Raw genomic sequence first — 21990 nt, 5'->3', positions numbered from 1 at the left:
CCGTCAGTAACAAGAGAGGAACCAGTGTGGAAAAGACACCAGAGGGAAACCGTCTAAACACATACGCAGTTCTTCTAGATTCTGTACTTGTGAGGCTCATTAATTTCTTTTTTTGTCAAAATTTAACCCAAAGGTTCCTGTTTCTTTTAAAATAATTTCATTTATTCTTTCTTTTATATTTTCCCCATTTTAGTTTGACTTCAAAATAAAATACTATTAGTTTTAAAGTACACTAGTATACTTTTAAAGTGACTGAGAAAAGAACAAAGAAAGGGACAGAAATATAGCCATCAGAAGGCTATATATTCACGGGTGTCCTCTTTTCTACTTCCTCAAATAAGGCGCTCTTGTTCTAGTTCTTTTCAAAGCCTTACTATCTAGTTTATACACTGTATGGTGGTTCCACATCAAGGGCTCTAATCAGAAACCCTTGAATTGAGTGCAATGTCCAGGCTGTCCTTGTACGTAAGACCTCTGTGTGTATCTGTACTGATTTTCTCAGTGCATGCCATTATACCCACAGACTGTACACCACAAGTACCTGTCACAGTGCAGTTCAGTCATTATGGAGCAGGTGAAGGAATATGGCAGAAGGTAGGTAGTGTCAATGGGAAAGGCTCAGTTGTCACACAGATAGGTAGTAGATGGGAAAGATGAATGTGATGGTTAAACTTCATGTCAGTATGGCTGGATTTAGAGTCATTCTTTGCTGGGCGTGGTGGCGCACGCCTTTAATCCCAGCACTCAGGAGGCAGAGGCAGGCGGATTTCTGAGTTCGAGGCCAGCCTGGTCTACAAAGTGAGTTCCAGGACAGCCAGGGCTACACAGAGAAACCCTGTCTCGAAAAACCAAAAAAGAAAAAAAAAAAAAAAAGAAACATGCCTTTGGGCACAATGTGTGAAGCGGTTTCCAGAGGGGTTTGAGCCAGGAGGAGGAGACCCACAGTCTATATGGAGAGCTCCCAATCTGAATGTGGGCAGCACCATGCCATAGACTAGGGTCCAGAACTCAAAGGAAGCAAGGTGACCTAGCAGCCACCCCTCTCTGCCTCTTCTCTACATATGAAATGTAATCCTGCTGTCATGACGTGTCCTATCCTAGACCAAATCCTCAAACTGTAAGACCCCTCTCCCACCCCATAGCCCCTTCCATAAACTTTCCCGTTGCAGTCATTGGAAAAGTAACTGAAACCGCCCACTAGAGTTCTGTGTGCTTGCAGCAAAGCATTACTGGTATCTGAAAGTCCAAAGAGAGGTGGGAAATCGTGACTCAAGCTCACATCACATTATCTATGCTTAAAAATTGTATACTATCTGCTGGAAGAGTGCCAATCAATTCAATGAATATTCTAAGCCAAGAGGTTGCAATCCACTTTACTAATCTTTCAAAAGGGTTATAAGCAGAATTTAAAACTGTGAAATTTAGTATTTCTCTTTTAAGACATGGTAGACATGGGAAAATTATAGCTTAATTGAATGAAAATTCTGGTTTTAAAATACCTGCTCACGATTTTGCAGGCTTCAGACTTCATGCAAATAAGATTTTAAGTAAAAGTCTGACAAGCTTCTTTACCTGAGATGAACCAACTGAGCACAAAAAGGGGCCTTCATATGTTCTACAGACTAAAATATGCTCTTGTTCCACAGACAAGATACAGACATGTACGTGCCTGTGCACACGTGCACACCCAGTGCAGGTGCCATCTCACAAAGACACCATGTAAGCATTATACATCTATGAGAAGCCTCGGTAATATTATCCTGACTCCCGTTCCCTACCACAAAGGAATCATGACTCCCTTCTTCCTATCATCAGAGTGAGCTACTCTCTGATTTGGGCAGCTGCAATTCAGTGGTCAATGGGCTCTAACACACAGGTGGGCAGCAAGCTCCCTCAGGGTTTTGGACATCTAGAAGAACCTTTGACCCAGGCTAAGCCTTTGGGAAGTTATTGCTCTGAGAACTCAAGAAGAAATTCTCAGAGTATCAGAGGGAGAGGACTTAGAAGGAAGAAAAGTGTAATTTAGGAGAAAAGCGGCCAGAAGGAATGGAGAGCAACTATTGACCTCCAGCCAATGTGGCAGGAAATGACACATTTACATTTGGCTGTGGCATACCCATTTGATCACACACTGAAGTCCCCAGGTGGTATTCCCAAACTAGGAAACCAGTCCCCTACCTAATCCCAGTTGTGGGTGGTGCTCCACCAGAGTCCAGCTGTTGTCATCCACACAGTGACTTTTGTAAACCAGCAGCTGGCACAGGTCCCTGGCTGTCATGTCGGTTAGAATCTCCACCACTTTGCTGGTCCCATCTTCACTAAAGACTTTGACATCCTGCAACACACAAACGGGACAAGAACATATGAAACAACTCAGCAATTACATAAAGGAAAACCAGACAAGATAAAACAAAAGTACACGAGTGTCTCAACACACGGACAAGGGGGGTTTCTGGCTCCACAGATGTAGGTCAAGGGCTATGGGATCCCCTTTCCTCTCTTTGGAGGAACCAGGGAACCTCATAGGCACAGACAGTACACAGCCAAGCTACCAGTCTAGCTTAGGGAGTAACTCACTAAAACACTACAGGTGGTCCCAGGTTAGACAGTTTAGACTTGTATAAACTTAGCAAATATCTGGGTTGACCCTCCTTCTATCCTAAATTGTGGTAACTCTTTTCTCTTTATTCCCAGAGCCCATAGGGTCTGCAACTCCTGTTAGCTCTACACTGTTCATAGCTCCTGAGAGACAGGAGGAAGCTGAGATAAATGAATTAGGGATACGCTAATATTTTGACTGATGAAAAGGGGCATGGAAGAATTTAGTCATTAAATTGCTTGATCTTTCTCCTCCAAGACTGAAAATAAGCTATAGTTTCCAGGTCCTATTCAAATCCATGAAAACCAAATAGTTCCTGGGGAAAAGGCATAGAAATCTTGGAAGATTAAGAAAAAAAAAAATTCTACCTTCTCCAGTTGATGGGGATGCAGTCTTTAGGAGATGTATTTAAACAAACAAAAACAACAACTGTAACAACCCCCAACAGCAACAACAAATATCTACCAAGGACCTTATCTCAACAGCATGGAGTAAGCAGTCGGAGGGACATAGTGACATTTTGAACTGTGACTGCCTACTGCCTGGTAGATTGTTCCTGGTGTTTCCCTACCTGCTCTGGGAGTCTGGGCTCACTGTTTAGTAAAAGCTGCCTCTGCCTGCCTGCCATCTTACTCGACCCTGTGGTAGGAATCAATCACTTCAGTAGCCTATTTCTGCCCCTCCTAGCACTGATATAACCACCTGTGGGCTTTTGTCTCTCACTTCTCTGCAGGGGGAAGAGACTGATGAGGCTGGTGACATCAGCAATGACACTGCATGACTGTCTGCAAAAATCCCTGGGTGGTGAAACCCTAGTAGGGCCAGCCACTCAGGCTGGAGGTTCTCTGCATTCTGACCAACCTCCTACTAATCTTTGTCCCCAACTGCCCCATCAGTGGCAACTTTAGTGCTGAGTCTGCCATCAGCTGACTGTTGATTGTCCTGATAAACTACCTCCAGTTGCCCAGTTCTCTGATCCAGTCTCCAGTTTATGTGGTTAGAAGGATGGCTCTATGAAAGAGAGTCAAGCCAGCACTATAGAGGGTACTATGGCCCTGTGGGTAGGACCTATGTCTACATCATCTTGTAGAAAAGGCCCCGACTGCTGAAGGACAAGGTAGCACGAGGCTGGGTAGAGGAAAGCCATATTCCTCTGGCCTTTGAACTCAAAAGTTGGGGTAGAGATGCTTCAGGGGTTTCAGGAAGAATCCTTCTCTATGCAAGACAAGCCAGGGGAACCCAAAGGGCCTCTCTACTCCTGCTACTCCCTGACTAAGAAAAATCTTAGGGTTTGCTTTCAAACTCTCTTTTACGTTTAAAGAAAAATACCACTCCCTCTTTTGGAATTTATGTCTCCGTGAAAGTTTGCCTTGACCAGCTCACATGACTGACTCCGTCTAGGAACTAACACTTAATTCAAATCAAGAAAATATGTCTGTGGTCTCTAGGCAAGAACATTCTTTCTAAAATGCTTTAACGTAAAAGAAACAGAACTTTGGAAAGTATAAGTGCGTTTGATACTCTGGTTTGCAGTGTACAGGGCCTCCTAAGTCAGTGAAGCTTTCCACTTTCCAGACTGCTCTCCGAATGCTCTTCCTTTCCTAAGCTTTGAAACATTGATGTGGTTACAGCAAACACTGTCTCCTCCAGGAAAGTTATGTGGCGGTGAAGTATGTGTCTCATGTCTCCCCAAGTCTACTCGCCACTTTTCCTGCCCAGATCAGCCGTGGCTCCACGCTTCAAAGTCTGTTTTCAGCCCACTGCATTTTTCTTTAAACTCTTTCTTTTTCCCTCAAATGCTCCACAGCCAACCGCTCTCCCTGATCTATATATAGTCTGGGCAGTACAAACTAACACGTACTCTGTCACAGGTTTATCGCCATTGCTTTGAGATTCCTGCAAAAAGCCAGGTTGGCAGGACAGGGCAGTACGTGATGGGCAAAAAGCTAAGCCTTGCTTCCCCCCTGAACCCCAAAGCCTGTGACAGGGAACAGACAGAAAAGTACACACCTCCTGTTATAGACTCTAACTGACACACCATTCTTTGGCTATTTCCCCAAACTCCACAGGGCTTGCTGCCCGCAAGCCAAACAACCTCCAAGACAGAACTCTGGAAAAACCATTACACATACCAGTAGTGTTGATCTGGGTAAATGCTGGAAGCTACAGAAGGGACGTTTTGTAGCAAATATATAAGGCACAAAGCTAATGCTGTGTGCAGCTCCAACATCCTTCCATGGAATCTTTTAAAGGAGGGTTCTAGGTGAAGCATTTTGTGCCACACTGTCATCTGTCCCTTTACCAGACCTCTGAGCTGTGCTGGGGCTCATTAAGGAATCAAGTAAGGGTTGTATATTTCATAGGCCTGTGCAAGAACCTGGGCCAAGAGCTCCTGGGAGCAGCCTGGGCCTCTTAGGCACACTGAATGCTCTCATTTCTTACCCAGGGTGGATACAGAAGGTTTTCTCAACGAGAGCAAGGTTCTGGGCCCCCAGCGACTCATATTTCAGCAGGGTGAGAGCCATAACCCTGGCAGCTATTTTTCATGGGAGAATTGTCCAGGGCATACATGAATCTATGTAGTACTGGAAGGGGTGGAAAGCTGGACAGCCATAACTTCATCCTGAAATCTAGGTAGCTACCTTAGCCTCACCTTCCTTATCTGAACCCTGAAGCACTGTTTTGACATAAGTGGGACACACAGAGCCCGATGCTCCATGTATGTAACTTTGGCAATGGCAAGAAGTTTTGGCATGACAGTTAGGGCTGGTACTAAGCAGCAATTCTAGAATCAGAGGGAGCCACAACTCCCTTCACAAGTTACCCGACCTTTCTGAGCCTCAGCTTCTCCATCTGTGAAGTGGGCATCCGTGCCACTGGATTCACAGTGTCGGTTGGACACTGGTTCTTAGGTTGTTTCTTTGAAAATCTCGCAGTGGTCTTTGTCCACAGACCTGGACGGGTGAGTTTCGCCAGCTGAAAGCCTGGAGGGAACTTGGTAGAGAGATGGGGAGGGCTCTAAATACCTGTTCACCAGTATTCCCAATACTTAGAAAGCAGACCTCAACTGGTTAAGATGCAATGGAAAAGCATCATAAACAAATGAAACAAATATTTAATTGCTTTAAAAATAAAACAGTAATGTGAAAGAGACAGGGTACAATTACACCAACAGTATAAAACTTTTCAAGAGGGATAGAGGTGCTTTTTGCTGAATTGGCCCATTACACACTCTGCTATAAGGGCCCCATGAGGTAATAAAATGTTCCATTGTTCCCTGACTTACTGTTGTCATTTCTTATACATTCACCATATAGAGGAAGGGACAAAAGCCCCTTTCTTTGCAGACTTAAAGGAAGGTGTTTAGTAAGAAGTGGTGCTCTGGCTTTTTGTCTTCATGGTCCCTAGCAGGTGAACAGTATGGGGGTCTTTTCAGCTTCTCTGCTCCCAGTCTTGGCAGATTCTTACCACAGCTTCCTGTAATAGACCTTGCTGCTGCTGACTGGAACCTAAGGAATCTTGTTACTGAATTCAAAAGATCTTCTGACTTTGGCAGTTAAAACTGTGCCAGAGGCGCACCTTATAAAAATAGAAAACAGGACACTCGAAGCTCTGTGCCTCTCTGGCCCCCCTCACCATCTGTCTGCAGTGCAAGACGTCCCTAAGCAGACGGCCTGGTCCCTGGGGGTGTACAGGATGATACCCCAGCATCAAGATGGTCCATTCTTCCCAGACACTGCACAGTAACTGCAGCAGTGGTAGGCATCTGAAAGCAAAAGCTTTTGGACCCTGAGTTGTCTCTGTTTAAATGATTCCTATATCAAGAGATCTTGTAGGGTCAAGGCTGGATGTAATCAGAAGACCAGAGGCGCTCTGGGGAGGGCATGCATGGGATACTCAGGGAATCCTTTACTAAGCCTCCGAGCAGTGACTGTTTTATTCTGAAACTGTAGGACCTAGAAGGACAAAGGCAGAACAGTCATGCTGAGGCAGGTAGAGGAAAGCTAGCCTAAGGCAGGTGTCACACCAGCCTCATCAGAAGCTTTTCTGCAGGCAGCAGGGCTTTCCCAGTGACAAAAATAGTTAGTCCTGGGGCAAGGGTTTGAACAGAGGGCTCTCTGCTCTAGTTGGCCTTTTTTCCTCCACCAACCAGCTGCTACTCAGCACTTTGAATCCTTCTTGTCACAGAGGCTCCAAGATTTTTGAGCTGAGCTGTTTCAAATAACCAAAAATAGAGGGGGCGGTGGGGGTGTGTGTGCCTCATGCCTTGAAATTTCAGGATGAATTGGATGGGCTAAATTAATTTTAGTAAAAAAAAATTAATTTAAATTTGAGTCTTCTTGAGCTCAGTTTTAAGTCACAGCCCTGGTTTGTCTCTAAGATCTGAGGCTGAAGCCCAGGGTTCAGCGACATGGACGTGGTGGCTCTTCATCTGTAAGAACAGACAACCCTGCTTGACTGGTAATTCAGCTTACTTTCAAAGTCTATGCAGTTTCATAGAATCTTACCAAGTACACTTTTCAATAAACTTTGGAAATATTTTAAGTCCTTGGAAACCCCTTATAAATGAGACAGTTTTAACTATCACTAAAAATAGATCTCAAAAATAGGGCTCTTGGGAGACTTCTCTACAGTGAAAGGGTCTCACTGTCCGACGAGGCTGCTCTGCACTGGTTCTACTTCACCAGACAGGCTTATCTGGATGAATGGATTTTGCTTTACTTATCTGTGTATTTAACTCATCTGAGATGCATAAACTCTATTTTGACAAAACTGATTTTTATATTTTGGTACCAAGTCATATCAAATCAAACTGAAAGCTACTTAGGAAAAAGAATCTGTTAGTGAACCAAAGACGAATTAGAACAAGGCTCCCTTACCTTCATGGCCCCCAGAGCTGCCTGGGACAAAGGAGAGCACTATAAGCTACATGACTTTTTCTATTATTGTGTGCCTGTGATAAAAGTTCATTTACAGACATGGTATGAAATTAACAGCTCATAATAACAAACAATAACAGCTCATAATAAAACAAAACAATTCTGAGGATGTACTGTGGTAAAAGTTATTCAAGTAATTCATTGCTCTTAAAAACATTTGATTTATCTTACTTACCTTTTCAGGTAAAGAAAGTATTTTACAGCTTCTCTGTCATTTCCAAGTGGCCAGGTCACTGTTATTGGGCTTTAGAACTCTTATTAAATAAAACAAGGGTTGCCTGAACTCAAGAATTATGATATCAAAATATACAGTCACGTTTGCACATGAATATACCCATACAATAGCAATATGCACACATATCCAAATACATACATATGCATAAAAGTGATGAATAAAGACAAATACATATGTTAGCTTTATCTAGAAATGACGTGATTCCCATATCAAACTGGAAAAATACAGTAAGGAACAAAGGGGAAATATACTCAGCTAATCACCAACACTTCACAGACTCACTGTGACAACATTCTTCTGCACAGATATTTATAAATAGAAACCCTGACAGAATTGTAATCATACTGCACACACACTTTTAAGCTGGGCGGTAGAGCTTCACATTACATCATAAACACTTCACCATGTCATCATGTTTCTTTGCTGCTTCAGAGCTTTCAAGGCATCAAAAATGAAGACTTCTCCCACGCTGCCTACTGCCCCCCTGCTTTTTATTATAGAATTATTAGGATGGTCTTCAAATATATATTTTAGTGCATATGTTTATTTTCTTAAGATAAATTGCTTGACATCATGCCTTGCTAAGACATCTCTCTATTAGGCTTAAACATTTCTCAAGGACTTAGTTGGCCAGCCATTTTGGGTAAAATGCTTAATCTGTTGAGGAACAAGCAACTTAGTGGACAAACCCATCTGCCATCTCCAGATCTTCAGTTTCCCTATTTCCCTGGGTATTCTCACATCTGCCACACTTCACAGAAATTGTGGTTCAGTGTGGACTTTCAGCCCACATGTCCTAGACATGTTCCTAGGCTTTGCTACCTGCTGCATGCATCAACCCCTGTGATTGGATGTTCTTAGCACTATAATTAGGATGGTTCAACACACAGGATGTCATACAAGCAGTGTATGAAAGCACCTCACTTTCACTCCCTCAGTAAGTGATTCCCACCATTCACTGACTGTATTAATCAATACCACACACACCCTCTCAGATGGCTGTTTCTAGACTAAAAATCCTGCAATCCAAGCAAAACTTGCAACTGAGGACACCACTGACACCATTTTCTGGCCTGCTGGGCAGATGAGTCTGCTGGGGAGCAAGGAAGAAACTCAAACCAGGAAATAACTGTGTGTGCTAATTCCTTTAAACCAAGGGAATAGGGGTCTGTTGAGCAGAGCCTTAGGAGGTCCAATCTCAAAATGGACATGGACACAAAACTAATGGTACACTTTTTACTTTCTTCTTTCAAGTGGTTGGTACTCTCAAAGTCAAAGAGGTTTCCAGGACAGATACAAAAGCAAATGACACTGCCTCAGATCTCTTGATTTGCGGCTGTTTTTTTTTTTTTGGTTTTGTTTTGTTTTGTTTTTGTTCTTGGACAGGAGTGGGAGAGGTCTCCTGACTGAATACACATGGAGGTTATCTATATGAAAAGAGCTAGACTCTAGTGGATTTGTTTTATCTGAGGCCCATTCCCCAGTGAGTAGGTGGCTCTTAAAAGACCCACAGATCATTCCTAAGTGTCATGGACAAAGCCTTATCGTACTGGGCTGTTATGGGTTCTTTCACTGGGCCTGGCCAGTGTCAGTAGCACAGACATAACTGCAGAGGTGACAGGGTGGAGCATGGGGTACATATGTCCATGAATGGAAGACAGCTCTTTGTAATGCATAGTATGATTCTAGTACAGCTGCCTTTATTAATAATCTCAGCAAAAGAGAGTGAATTTAAAAAATCATGTAGCAACTTCCAACTGCTAGACTGAAACATTGCCTGCAGTTGTGGCATAATAACTTTATTTCCTGGGACTTTTCTATGGTCTAAAAAGTCCTGAAGAGCTCTGGCTGTTCAGTAGAACATATCCAGGACCTGGTTCAGGGCAGGCATACCATTAAAGAGATGCTGAGATCCCTTTGGGTCATCAGGTCTGCTATGCCAGTATATTGTCCTGTGCCCCACTCCTGGAGATGTCTATTGGGACCACACACTCAAGGCTTCCTGATCTCCATCTTCCTTCCTTCCTCTGCTCTTCAAGGGGCCTCCTCCATCCTCGTTATACCTTGCCTTCACTCTTTAAAAAACTTTATTCCTTTTATTGGGGAACATGTTTAGAAACCAAAAACAGAGAAAGTGTCTACTGTCTTACTATTACAGTTTGAGCTGAGTGTCTCCAAAGGTCCATGTGTCCGGGACTTGGTCCCTAGAGTAGTGAAATTTGGAAGAGTGGAAGCTTTGGGCGGTTCTTCAGCCCCCGTGGGCATGCCTGCCAAGGAGACACTGTGGCATTGAGTTCTTCCTCTCTGTGCCTCACTTGACAGCAGCACCCCCACTCCAAGGAGGGCCCTTTATAACTCTGAGTCAAAATAACCTTTTTGTCCTTACAGGTTGGTGCCTCAGGTCTATTTTGCTGTAGTGGTGGCAAGCTTGTTAAAACACTATTTTGTTGTGACTCAATGCTCAGAACTCATATTTATATTCCAGAGTTAAGGAAATACTGTTGCTTCCCCTTTCAAATATTTATGATATTGCTGCCGCTGATCTGGTTCCTTTCCAGGGCTTGGTGGGGAAAGTGGGGACAGTGTGAACAGAAACACTTTAAGGGATAAAAGCCCAGGAATGAACTGCTCATATAAATGAATCCAAGATGCCAGGACACTATAAACCCGTTAGGAACCTACTGCTTTGATTTAGCACGGAATGTCTGCGGATACAATTACAAGAAGGAAACTACTTTGAGGTAAGGTGAAAGATAAACAAGTAGTCATTTGCATGTAGTTCTCTAGAGAATCTGAAGGCATGTAATTATTAACCTTTCCAGATGAGGTCAACATCTGTACTCTCTTTCCTAGAAATGTAGCAACCTGGCACTCATGGCCACAGGAGAGGAGGTGTTTACCCCATTTCCTCTGCTGAAGACACTCAGAACACCCTTGCTCGCTTCCCTCCAGGGCTTCTTTATCATTTTTATGTTTGTTCTGACTCACTCAGGCTGGCTAAGAGAGTGAGGTGAATGTCTGGGAGACAAGTACCCAGACATGAAAGAGGGAGGAGGGAGGTGCCATGCTGGGCAAAAAGCACAGGCACAGACGTGAGCCGGCAAGGCAGTTTTATACTCAGACTAATGTCTGCTACAAGAGTGAAGAGGCTAAGATTTAAGGCTTGGTAGTGTCGGTGAACATTTTCCAGTTGTATGGAATACCCTCAGCTAAGACAAAAAGCTTTCAACTTTATAATTTCATGAGACACCTCTGTTCTAAACCAGTAGGACCATCAGAGGTATGGAGTGTGGGAAAACCCCCCACCCTCTCAGTTGCTCATAGATCAAGTGTGGCCTACCTTAAATGTTTGTGATTTGAAGTTTCTTCAGTCTGGGGACTATTTGCATGTACCCAATGAGGTTAATTGGGGAGGAAAACAAGTCTAAACCTAAAGTTTATGTTTCAAGAGTGGACTAATCCTTAGTGTGACGGTTCTTTTATATAATAAAACAATAATTTTAATACGTTAATAGTTAAATGAAGTAGCAAAAGTGGAGTCTTCTACTTGTGGCCTTATGTTGGAGTCTGAAGCATTTCAGATTTCACTTTTGTTTGAGTAATGCGCAGTCTGCAGCTATGAAGAGCAGACATTTCCGTGTTGTGGATGTAACAAGCTGCTTTCCCTACAAGGTGAACTGTGGATTCTAATGCAAACATGGAAGAGTGCTGCTTGAGTTGGCAAGCCAAGCCATCGCAAAAGGGATGCTAGCCTGTTTTCTGATGCTGAGATAGAACACTGACCAAAAGCATCTTGGTGGGGAAAGGGCTACTTGACTTATAATGTCCAGGCTCCAGCCTATCACTGTGGAAAGTCAGGCAAGGGCTCAGGATGGGAACAACAGGAAAATTCACACAGCCAGCTTTCCTTATATAGCTCAGACTCGCTTACCTCTGCATGGGGTTGCCTAGGCGTGGGCTGGGCCTTCTACATCAGTCATCAGTCAGGACAGTCTCACACAGACATGGCCACAGGCCAATCTGATCTGGGCAATCTCTGAACTGAGCCTTGTTCAGATGACTCTGGGCTGTGTCAATCTGACAGCTGAAGCTAACTAGGACAGAAGCTAATCAGGTAAAAAGTTCCCTAGCTGGCGACCTTCCCATTTTCTAATGAAATTTAAAGCTGAACCATCAAGTAAGAATTTGCAAATCAATTTTCCTAGGAAAATGCTTTCTGGTTTCTAGCAAAGTCAGAGGCTTTTTTTTTGAATCATCAATATTCAAAATATAAGCCCTTCCCCTTGCTGGCCACTGACTCTGCAGAAGGGTCTTATCACCTTGGTCCATGTGCGGGGAAGGCACAGACTCAGTCCTTGTAGCTAAAGGCTGGTGGTTCTTTCTACAAGATAAAATTTAAAGATTCATGTTTGCAGTACTTTTTCAAGATAAGAGAGGTCTGAGGCTGTAGTAATCAGCTAGGCTTCTGAAATTTATAGAATTTATATAAGATATTTATAGTGTAGAGAAACACTAGGCTGGGATTTCACATGAGATTCCTGGGATGATTTCCTGTCTCATTTTTAGCCAAGCACATGGTCGGCTCTAGGTCACGACTCCCTGCTGTGATTGCATCATTTGTTCAGAGTTGAACAGAGACATGAAGGTACCGTCACGTCGTCCAAGCAAGAGGGATTATGCTCTGGCTCCAGAGGCTGTAATGCTCAGGGCTCTGAGCACTTAGTAACACCACCAATCAACTGTGACAGTCAGGGGCAGCCTTCACTTTTATCTTGGGCCAATTTAGCACCATATCCAAAGTAGGCTCAATGGGAACTGTTTTTATGTATTTTTATAATATATAATATCTAATAAATACTTAAAATATGTAAAGTTTTTTTTAATTTCTTCAAAAATTTCTAGATTAATTTGAGTTTTCTTTGTTCACTTTTTTCAGGTCCTCTAAGATCAAGTAGGAAATGTGAATTCCCAAGAACGTGGGGGAAAATGCAAAATTTCCCAAACTATGGAATAAACATGTTTCCTAACCTACAGCCTTGTACTTGCTAGACAAATGCTGCACCACAGAACTATACCCCCAGCCCAAGCTAGTGGTTTTGCCTGGCTGCTTTTGGAAAACTCACAAGGGTACTCCTAATGAGATGGTATACGAATGTTCAGTTTGCTCAGAGGTGTTCTGCTACTCGGGATTTGCTGTGGCACCTTGCTTCAACAAAGGTCTTACATGTGAGTGATCTCAGATATGGATTCTATTCTTTTGACATTTTAGTTACTGACTCTGCAAAGTGGCCTTGCCCTTCTTTGGTCTTGGCTGATGTTTGAGCAAGTCTCTGGTAGTCTGTTCTATTCCACAAGAGAAGAGGGTAAAATAAGCGCCCACAGTGGCAGCTGTGGCGTTAGGTCCTGTATCAAATATAGGAAGCAGCTGCACTGTGCCTACATTTTCCTATGTGCTGAATTAATGTCTCCACTGGTCTGAGAGGCTAGGGTCAGTGACACCAGCCTCCTCAGACAGACAGGGAACTGAGATGCTGCTGCTCTGAAGGGGCCACCAGCCCTGTCCTACTGCATGAGCCTGGGCTCACCCTCTACACACTGGGCTTGCCTCTTAGTACAGAGGAGACAGGCAGCCAGGCAGGGCCTCCCTGGAGAGATGTGAGTGAGTAGGAGGTCAGAGGAAAAAGGGGTGGTGCCAAGCAGAGGATTTTATCTTTTGACACAGGATGAGCTGATATATCTTATGCTGGGCTGTCACGGGATACTGGCATTGTCTCTGTCTCACTGGGCATTCCTGTCTCATTTCTAGCTACAGTCCAGGGACTTCTCTAAGCAGCCACAATTTGCCTCAAGCTGGGGTCCCAGAACTCAAGTTAAACCTCGGCTAGATCTAGGTCTCCATACTTCAGATCTCAAAAGGCAGCAGAAAAGATGACACACCTAGCTGTGAAGGCCTGAAAGCAGGAGGACTAGTAAATGTATGGCTGCTGAGGCCTTTGGGCACAGGAGAGTCTACTCTTCACAGAGTAGCGGGATTAGATTTTTCCACTATACAGAGGTCTCGAGCGGCAGTGCATTCACAGCAGAGCAGGTAAAGCCTAGGCAGACCCCGGAGGTCATCAGTAAGTGCAGGAGTGGAGTCCTGCTTAAGGCCATCAATTCAGTTCCAGAAAATTAATTTTTAAAATGAGGCAAAGAGAAAAGAACTGTTTGGAGTTGAGGCAGTATTTATGCACCATTAATGATGGGGCACAAAAAAAAATGAGAGTAATTGTGTTTAAATAGCAAATGGAAAAACATTCTCTGAGGAGTCATTGTGTGGTCTGCCATTGCTGAGCTTGTTATGAATTCAGAAAAGGTCCTGTCTACAGCACTACCTACCATGAATCAGACCTCCTCTTCCAAGTTCCCTTGATCCCCCCAAATGTCTTAGAAGCTCTGCCCTTGAACAATACAAGTCAGCAATGGCTCTATCTGCTATGTCTGGTGTGTCAGCATACTCCAGATAGGACCTCAGTTTCCCCTGTCACCACTGCATGTGTTCAAGCCCCTGGTTCGCCTACTGAGGTGGAAAGGTTGTGTTTAATGACAGGCCTAACTTTGGTCACACTAGTTCTGCCTACAGAGACAGTGTCTAAGTTCCACAACAGGGAACAAGGTCAGGGCAGCTTCTGCTTTCTGCCCCAGATATCCTACTCCATGAAAGTTAAGTGTCCTCATGAAGGAAGCCAGCCAGGTTTGGTTTTCTGCAGCTAAATATATCCTGACAGTGGCTGAGACAACTTGGAAATGCATACAACCAGCAGCCATTTTAGTGCCATTGTCATCTGTAACTATGTCAGTCCTCAGTGATATGGGGTTCCTCACACTCTTCCCAATTAAGGCTGTCCCACCAGGCTGCTGAGTACACAGACCTCCAGACAAACTGAACTCAGGGCAATGTTTGTTGGATGGTAGCAAGAGGGATTTAGCTCACTTTACACTATCGGCATAGCCCCTGTACGGGATGACTTTCTTCAGTGGTGTAGCCATTAATAAGTTGCTCAGGCTTGGTAAATAACCTTGACCCTCAGTAAAACTCAGTGGATCAGAACAAAACCAAAAAGGCTGATGAGATGGCTCTGCATATCCGAGCACCTGGGTACTGCCCTGGTTTGATCTGTATGAGAGAAGAGAACTGAGTCCGTAATTAATTGCCCTTTGATGTACATACTCACTGTTCTGCATGTGTGCCCCCCACTAAATAAATAGATATTGATCAGAATATACAATTTACATGCATGAGGTTATCAAAGAATAAATACAAACTAAAACTAAAAACAGCCACAAAGAACAGCAGCCTTCCACAAGTGAGAAACACCCTCCCTGCTCTCACTGGTCCCAGTTGGCTTGAGGAATCTGACGACAAACACGCCAGTGCACTGTTCTCATGAAGAGCCAACTCTGATCCCAAGAAAAACACGAGCAGGCAAAATTCCCGGGTTTCCTTATTCTTACAAATTTGGACAATCGGTGGGGAGGAGGCTCATTTTCTTGCCAGCCAAGGCGAGGGCCAGACAGTACTTTTGTGGTCTACTTCAGGACAGGAAACTTGTAAACAACCTCGGGGACAAACCATACACGATCATCAGGATCCTTACTCAAGGCAGAAGGTCACCAGGGAGGTAGACAGCCCAGATGCACTTCAGCATGTGACCCTGTGCAGAAGCCAGGACAGTGCTGGCTCTGAGACAAGGGACACTGACCTCACCTTCTAAGTCTGACAGTGCTGTAATTCGGGCGGCTCGAGAGGCACTCATGGGGAGCAGTGTTCCAAAGCCAGCAGAGTATTAGAAAAAAGCCTACTGCTGGAGAGCCTGGTGCTGTATGCCACTAGACTGCAGAGAATGGGGCTGGCTGGCTCCGCCGTATTAGAGAATAGCAGAGGTGGGCAAGTGGAAAAAAATGGGTCTAGTGGGAAAACACAGAATCTTCTAAATTGCAAGTTTTAAAGAGGCAGCTAAGGTGGCAGGAAGCCTGTGAAGACTCTAGGCTGAAACACTAGGTCAGACACAACTGTATGCTGACACCAGCCTCACTTTCCTCTACTGTAGGTGACAGTGACATCTGTACTGACTTACAGGGCCTATCAAAGCAGTAAGTGAGTGAGCACCTCAGCAGCCCATGCACTGCACAGAGCAGAGCCTCCATGTAAAGTCACTGTCTCTGTTCTGCTCCCTGCAGCAGGCAGGGTGTGGTGTGCTGCTGAGTCCTGGGCCATCTTGTTCCTAGCCCACTGCTAAAGGGAGTTTGAGATGCTACGATTCCCCTGCGCATGTCTCTGATAAGCTGAATGGCTGTCACTGGGGCGTTTCTCACATGGGGGCAGTGACTAGCTCTCTACTTCATAGTACCACCTCAAATGAGAAACAAGTTTTAAAAGGGCAGTTATTATTTCCTGGTTCAAGTGGCCATTCTTTGGCCTTGAGCAGGCTGCATTTGAAGTCAAGACCTCAAGATGGAAGCTCTGATTGTAACCCATACTGAAGAGTGCGTGCACAGGAAGGCCCAGCGGTGTGCCATAGCAGAAAGGCTGATTGACCCGGATGACCTGGTCACACAACTTCTTTAAAAGAGCTAAAATCATCCTTAAACATCAAATCATTAATTAAAAAACAACAGCAGCAGCAAGAACAACAACAACAACAAAACACAATTAAGATTCTTTGAACACAGTGATGCATTCCTCAGTCTGGTGAGAGGCTAAAGACACTTGGATGACAAGCCTGAGGACCTGAGTTCAATCCTCCAGGACCCGTATGGTGTAAAGAGAACTGACTTATGAAAATTGTTCTTCATTATTATTATTATTATTTTTTTTTTTTTTGGTTTTTCGAGATAGGGTTTCTCTGTGTAGCCCTGGCTGCCCTGGAACTCAGAAATTCGCCTGCCTCTGCCTCCTAAGTGCTGGCATTAAAGGCGTGTGCCACCATGCCCAGCTGTTCTTTAATTATATATATGCATCATGGCACACATGTTGTCCTCAGGAATAAATAAATAAATAAATACATACATACATAAATGATACATAAGTGCATAACTAATGTTTTGTTTCGTTTGTTTGTTTTTTGCAAAATGTAGTTGATACATTCCTAACTTAGTAAATTGAATTTTGGCCAACACATTAAAAGAACTCATGAAAAAAAAGTTCAGTATCAACCTAAAGAGGCCATCTTAGAACTTCCCTCCTTTTTCCACAAAGAAATGCATCATTGTGCTGTAGTCAGGGACCACTTACATGCTTGGCAGGAGGCTGGCTCGGCGGAGGAGGTAAGGAGCTAGGAGCAACCGAAGGAGGGCTCCCAGGGGCCGCACCAGTAAGCTCCGGAAATGGGTTGGGGATGGCCGGAAGAGATGCAGTTCTTAACTGCTGGTCTTCCTCCTGAAGGCGCCTATAAGGAAGGAGTCAAAAACTAGTTTGCCATCCTAGCACACACCTGCTGGGTCTACGCCCCAGAGAAGGAAATGCTGGGTTTCTGTGGATGCTGGTACAACCATGTTCATGACAGCCTTATTCACAGTGGCCCAAGTCAGGAAGTAGCCTAATTGTCCAACCATGAATGGGTGTGTCTCTGTGATGAAATATCATGTAGCCTTAAAAAGAGAATTATCCAGACAATAAGGGAAGGGGATTCTGACCTATGCTATAAATCCAGTTAGTGGAAGGACGCACACTGGCAGACTCCATTGTACAGGGGATACAGAGCAGTTGAATTCAGAACGTAGAATGGCAGGGGCAGAGGAAAGAGAAGGGGGAGCTGCTATTAGAGAGTTCAGTTTCTGTTCTCTAAGATGAGAATATTTTGGGGATTGGCCATTTAATCCCGAGTGTTCGCTAACACTTTAAAAGGTGGCTACTATGCAACATATGCTCTGACTTTTAAGATACCAGCTCTCTCAAGGCACGAAGGGAATCTGTGCTGTGGTACGTGAGGAAGCCGTTCCTATCCCAGTCTGATGATGTGGCAGAAAGCTCATTTTTTACTGTTAACAAATCCTGGTCTTCCTGTAGCAGTTTCAGCTTCACCATCTTTGATCTACAGAACCAGACAAGGCTGTTTCTGATGTTCCAGCAGCCCACAGAATCCTCCTTCTTTATTAGGGTGCATTGAAAATTTATAAATTATTACCATTTTTAACCTCATTAATTTTTTTAATGCTATAACATTTCACAGATACTGCCCAGAAGTGTAATTAAGGGGCATTATGAAAAGATGAAAGCAATCCCTGTTACAGAGGCTCACATCAAAAGAGGCTGTCCCTGAAGCTGCAAAATTAAAGTGTCTGTGGAGAGGACCTGGGACCCAGAGATATCAAGATGGCTACAAAACTGCCAGGACCTGGGAGGTGGAGGTGTCTGTGCTTCCAAAACCTTGCCTGGTTCATCCACTTGAAAATAAATCTCTCCCTTGGCAAAGTCCTCCTCCTGCTCCATCATTTAGCCTGTGGAATGCCTGGGCCTTCTGCAGACTTTTCCTTTATACCTTCCTCCACTTAGCTCACCCAGCCTGTTGCCATCACTGGGAGCCCCTCAACAGTGTGAACCCAGCACCCACATCCTTGGGAAGGGTAGATACCCAGGGGAAGATGGCTACTGAGGCTGAAGAAGATTTAATGTCAGACCATAAAGAACCCTTTTAGACGTTTCTGGAACATCCCAGAATAGGCAGTGCTGAGAAAGTACAACCACTAGAACTCCAGCTGGACAGAGGCTGGGCAACAATCCCAAGCATAGTCGACTGCACACACACACATCTGTGAATTCCCAGAGAGGCAGGGGCAAGCTTGTATTAAGAGCTCATGATCCTTGCTCGGTCATGCAAGCCTGCAACTCATGGGAGTCCTGAGAATGAGCCAGACAAATGCAGTGCTCCTCAAGCACTCCTTTCCTCAGCTTGCTTTTATAAACCAGAGATGACTATAGGCTCCACATCTTCCTCTCAACAAAACTAGCATTACTGAACACTCTTAACTATGCTGCTTGCTTTTCTGTTCAGTTTCCTAGGGATAAGGCCAAACCAGAACCACTTTTGGAACTGTACATTTTTGAGCAGGCCCTGGAGGACACTGTAGCCGGTCTATAGACAATCCTCTGAGGAACATGAACTTGGAGCATGGTGATGGAATCTGCTGTGAATCAGGAGCTCAGGAAAAGGTATAGCTGCTAAGCCAGGCAGCAAGTTCACACCAAATGCTGAAATGTTACACAGCATACCCAAGGCCACTGAGAGCTGCACTTTTAGTTCTTTGAGGTCAGCTGGAAGAGGCATGACTTGAAAATTCTGATGACATACCCACAGATGGTCAACAGCAGCCTTGTGTATCACAACAACTGTCCCACTTTCTTCCTTCCATCTTACCACTTTGTGTCACTTCACTATCCCAACAGGAAGGATAGAACTCACTCACATGACTTCATTAGCATTATAATTGATCTTTTGTACTATTAATTATTGTTGTACATATTATAGTGTCTAATTAATAAGCCAAAATTCACCACTGTTATGTATGTGTAGGGAAAACTACAGTAAACAGGGGTAGGGGTCAGGACTGTGCTTTGGCTTTAGGACTGTAGATCGGTTTCCTCAAGATTATAGGGCAACAATTGTAGCTGCTATTAAGAGAACAAACTCATCTAACTTGATTTTACAGTCACTGCCTATCACCATTTGGAGAGCAGAGTGCATTGTCTGTGCAGACAGCACATGTTCTGGCCCACCTGAGAATGTGCACAGGCTGCGAGCGTTGCATTTTCTGCCTCGGGGACGCCTGTGGCTGTCCCCGGGAGCTAGATGCTGCTCCCTGGTTGCTGGCATGCTGGCCATCCTCAAGAAGTGGCGCAGTATCAGTATCAGACTGCATGTTGCAAGCTGAGTTAAGGCTTTCCACGGACGAGTTAATATCGTTGTTCATTAGTACTTGAAGCCCAAGACCATGCTCTGTACATAAAAAATGGCAAGAGAAGAAAAAAATGTCAGTGACGGTGTAGAGTTCCACCAAAACGGTTATCTTTGGATGACCAGGCTGCTAAACCAAATAGTATTTTAATATTACTATGAAATCATATTAGTAACATACAATATATGTTAAGTCTGTGTGTATACATATTACATGTATAGTTCAAAATGAAGTTATTCCATTTGGGATGGCAATGCTTCCTGAAAAGCTATATATTATCAAATAAGAATCTCAGTACTAGGCATGAAAAAAATCTTTTGGGTTGTTCATCAGGGGAGTCCAAGACACCTCAGAATAATATAGCTATTGCAGCTGCTCTTGGTTGTCTTCTGGAAGTTGAAGGTACGTCCTTATTGCTAAAGAAACCATGAAGTTTGGACATAAGATCTGGAACACCCAAGCTGGATCTGACTTGAAAATCTCCTCCCTGAGGAGTAGCTTTCAGAAGACCAAAAGGTTCTATGAAAGCTATGAAGGGAAGATGGTGACCAACAGTCCTACCAGCTATAACACCCTTGAATCACAACAGTGATCAGCATGGCAAGATAGTAACAGTGCAATAGTGGCACCCATATCTTGGTGGCAACCAATGATTTCTCTAATTTGACTTAAGACCAGTACTGGAAACCTACTCAATTTCCCAGTACAAATGAGTCATGGATATTAGAGATTTTTTTTTTAAATATCACTTTACTAAACCAGCATAACTTCTAATTGGATTCAACTCATCCTCTCACCTCTTTGCAACAAATGGGAACCATTACAGAAAGTTAGCTAGACAAAATATAAAGAACTGATCATGGGGTGCTCAGTCCCTACGGATACATCTAAAATTCAACTCTTGTACTATAGGGAGCATTGAGGAAGAAGGGGTGGAAAGATGGTAAGAGCCTGAATAGCAGAAGTTGGCTGTGAAGGTGTTTCCTAAAGTGTCAACTTAACAATAGGGTAAGAAGTGACCTAAGCTGATTGTATCATAGCATTTCACAAGTTGTAAGATATGGCCAGGTGTGACCCTTAAACCCCAAACAAGGTTGTCACAGTATGCAAGACACTCACTCTCACAGAGGTCAATGCCTCCAAAGTATAGTAAGAAATAAGAGAAGGCATTTTGAACCTGCTTGTCATGCCCAGATTGCTTTTACAGCTTCCATGTCCAGGACAACATACCGGAGGTTTCAGTTAGAAGTCTCTTCAAGTATAATACGGAGTTAGCAATATATCCATCACCCAGGGGACTGTTTTATAACAGAGTCTGATACAGAATAAGCAGCTCCATTTCACTTGTTCTTCAGAAAAACAACACAAACAAGCAACTAGTCTATTAGCCAAGGAAGCATGTTTAAGGAATGAAGTTACTTCCCCCCACCCCCAAACCTTAAGCAGTAGAAAGCATCTTGAATTTGATAATAAATTTAGATGCTTGTTTGACCTGGGCTATGAGCAACAAATGGGCTCAAGGATCTTTCTAGATCTAGCTGGGCCACTAATCCACTAATTCTGTGGTAGTGTCCTTGTCTAGAATGTATGTGCACCAGGATTTTGTTCTTCAGCACTACAATGTCTTAGGTGGCCTTCCTTTGTGCCTCTTGTTTCTTAAGACTAAAGGATGTGACAACAAAAGATACTAAAACCCACTAAAGAATACCTGGCATGGTGTAAGAAATAGAAAGAAACTGTCCATTCCAGGGATTAGTACTTCTCTGGTGGGTGAAGGAACAGAGCACAAATATGGGAATATAGAAGCAGAAGCAGAACATTGAATGGCCCTGGTTTGGTGATATAAGAGAGACCATTATGGAAACTGAATAGCAGAAGTGACCCATGGTGCATCTAGGCAGTTCAGGTTCCAAGGTCATTAGGAGAGTCAAGGTAGCAGGTTGCTAAAAATAGTGGTGACTGGTACAGTCACTGATGGAATAAGAGCAGACACCATGTGTAAGAGATGCTGACAAGGAGGGAGCAGTGGGCTGTGGCCCAAGAGAGAAGTAGGTGCACACAAGCATTCAGATTGGTAATGAAGTCAAGGAACTGTATATAGATAAAGCAAGGAGGAGAAAGAGGATCTTGATACAGCAAAGGTTCTGAGTAGTCACATATTAACCCTATAGTCAGATACTAAATGGACAAAAGTGATGAATTGGTAATTAATAATGACCAAAAAACTAAGATATCACAAAGGAAATTGCTGAGGGTCAAAGCAGAGCACTTGCCCAGCTAGG

The 21990-nt window shown here is 43.9% G+C and overlaps 1 protein-coding gene across 6 annotated transcripts in view; it reads right to left on the bottom strand.

Annotated features, from left to right (window-relative positions):
- The window catches only part of Grb10 (growth factor receptor bound protein 10), a 104466-nt gene that overhangs the window by 17491 nt on the left and 64985 nt on the right, over nucleotides 1-21990 (bottom strand). For 5 of the 6 annotated variants that reach the window (XM_021177707.2, XM_029483452.2, XM_029483449.2 and 2 more), the window contains exons 3-6: nucleotides 19530-19749; nucleotides 17049-17202; nucleotides 5429-5593; nucleotides 2179-2335 (exon numbers count right to left, since the gene is read on the bottom strand). In XM_021177707.2, coding sequence (XP_021033366.1) covers nucleotides 2179-2335; nucleotides 5429-5593; nucleotides 17049-17202; nucleotides 19530-19723 — 670 coding nt within the window. In that variant the 5' untranslated portion in view covers nucleotides 19724-19749. The remainder of the gene's footprint in view (nucleotides 1-2178; nucleotides 2336-5428; nucleotides 5594-17048; nucleotides 17203-19529; nucleotides 19750-21990) is intronic. The other variant, XM_085829105.1, reaches the window with a different exon arrangement.

The sequence above is a fragment of the Mus caroli genome, unplaced genomic scaffold (genome assembly GCF_978045245.1).
Source record: "Mus caroli unplaced genomic scaffold, Mus_caroli_1 scaffold_13, whole genome shotgun sequence".
In the NCBI taxonomy this organism is placed as follows: Eukaryota; Metazoa; Chordata; class Mammalia; order Rodentia; family Muridae; genus Mus; species Mus caroli.
Note: the sequence above shows the minus strand (reverse complement) of the source record. Positions and strands in the feature narration are given on the sequence as shown.